Genomic DNA, 2,116 nt, shown 5'->3' with positions numbered 1-2,116 from the left:
AAAAAAAAAAAAGGAGAGGGGAGAAGGTGTAGGGGTAATGTTAATATTTGAGGCCTTTTATCGGTCATTGGTAGTATAGCTGACAGAAGCTATGACCTGAGCTATAAAAATTGTGATAAAATAGGCCTTATCTTTTTGTTTAAGTTTAAATTTACCACAGGAATAAAATAGACCTCATTCATTCTTGAACAAGTACTTGAGAACTCAGTGATTATTTATCTGCTAGGTACTAGAGAGATTATAGAAATGAATATAAGTAACTGACATACTAGAAAGTAAGAATAAGTGCTATAAATGAGATTTAAACGTAAGGTTATAAGACATCAGTTGAGGGGATAATCTATTTGGAGCTAGAAGGGAGAAATAGTGGTGGAAATGACGCTTGTACTGAGTCCGGAAGTTTGAATAGGATTCTGATAGTGATAACTAAGTATTGTCTCTGTTGTTCTATGTGTTTCCTCACAAGTAAGTATGAAGAAATGTCATTTCAGGGACCTAGAATATGTTAAAGGTTTGGAACAGCCACTGAAGAACATGACAGGGTGCCAAAGAGAAATTAACAAAACGATTGATATCAGTAGTAGGCACCCAAAGTGGCATGTATTTATAATGTACCCAGTTTGTACCCACTTAGGGTATGTTATGCCAGTACACTGAAAGTTCAGATGCGTAGGTTATCTTCTTCTGTAAATGGAAATAGCAACAGTATCACACTTACCTCACAGGACCATTGATAAATGTGGACTAATTTATGATTGCTAATTTAGATAAATAAGCAATAATTTATAAGTTTCCCTACTTTATGTCGGTATTCTTTTCTATCAAGAATTTTCCCTTTCTTTTTTTGGGAACCAACGAATTTTGCAGACTAGCTTTTTTATACAGGGCTTGTAAACAGTACAGCGAAATGAGCTGGCTCCGCATCCACAGGTGATTCACAGGTGATTGACGTCAAGAAAGAGACTGCGTGCCAAATGTCAACTGAACATATCGAAGTCTCAAATATTGGCAACATTTTCTTTTCAGTCTCATTTGAAAAATTGAGTTTGTAAAGTTTGGAGATATTAACCATTTTCCGAGTACACGAGCACTAATTATTCTACCAAATAATGCGGTGGTTTTGACTACAGCCCGTACTAAGAGGCATATGATACACCACAACACACTGCACACATGGGAGCAAATGGACGTGTAGTGGAAACAAAAGCTTCGTGAAATGAAACTCATCCTCATTACAGCCCTTAGTAATTGTTATCCTGGTTTCGTTCTTTTTTTTAACGTTGTTCATAATCAGTTAAACTGATTACACAACTCACTGATGAACTACAAACTGCACTTTGAAAAACACTGGTTATTTTAAGATTATGAAATATAGTTTTTAATCTATTATGAATTTTCAAAATTGTGTTTGTATTTCTAACTGTGGTGAGTGGCTTAAATTATTTTCTTCTCTTCTGTTAATCAGGTGTCAACATGGTTTTTCACCACCTTTTCTGTCTCAGGACTGAAGGACAAAATCCACCATGTGGACAGCCTCCACCAGCTATTTTCTGCCATATCACCAGAACAGATCGACTTTCCTCCCTTTGTCCTTGAATATGATGCCAGGGTAAGAAATATCAGAAGTTCTCACTCACCTGGTGTAGTATACTAACTATTCTATAGAGCAGTGCTTATGATCACAAGATCCTGTCCTTACAAGATATTATAAATTAGTGTGTTTTAGTATACTTGATAATATCATTTAACATTCTTTTTCTACGATAACTTTAGGAAAAGGATTTATCCCAAGAAAGGTGTTTTCTCCAGATAAATGATTCAATGGGAGATTTTTCAGCTGTGAGTTTGAAGCCAATCCTTTGTTATTATGTTGTCAATTTTCTGCCACATTTGAGACAGATACCTCTGCCTAATTTTCTTAAGATTGAATGGTTTGTTAATCTCTTCTGCATAAATAAACCCAGAAGAATCTACTGGTGTCCACAATCAGCATTAATTGTAAATCAGGTAGCCTATCTTAGTAGTCTTTACCCTGCTAAAAGTTTCATTTTTCTAAAAGTTTGTGTAATGTTTTTAAGAGCGTCAACTAATAATATTAGTATATTATTTATGAATT

The 2,116-nt window shown here is 34.9% G+C and overlaps 1 protein-coding gene across 1 annotated transcript in view; it reads left to right on the top strand.

Annotated features, from left to right (window-relative positions):
* The window catches only part of GDAP2 (ganglioside induced differentiation associated protein 2), a 138,555-nt gene that overhangs the window by 111,415 nt on the left and 25,024 nt on the right, over positions 1 to 2,116 (top strand). The window contains exon 9 of the mRNA XM_012643423.1: positions 1,466 to 1,609. Within this exon, the coding sequence (XP_012498877.1) occupies positions 1,466 to 1,609 (144 nt within the window). The remainder of the gene's footprint in view (positions 1 to 1,465; positions 1,610 to 2,116) is intronic.

This window comes from Propithecus coquereli, unplaced genomic scaffold (assembly GCF_000956105.1).
Source record: "Propithecus coquereli isolate 6110/MARCELLA unplaced genomic scaffold, Pcoq_1.0 Scaffold197, whole genome shotgun sequence".
Taxonomy (NCBI): domain Eukaryota; kingdom Metazoa; phylum Chordata; class Mammalia; order Primates; family Indriidae; genus Propithecus; species Propithecus coquereli.
The sequence above is the reverse complement of the archived record's forward strand: the minus strand, read 5'-3'. Positions and strand labels throughout refer to the sequence as shown.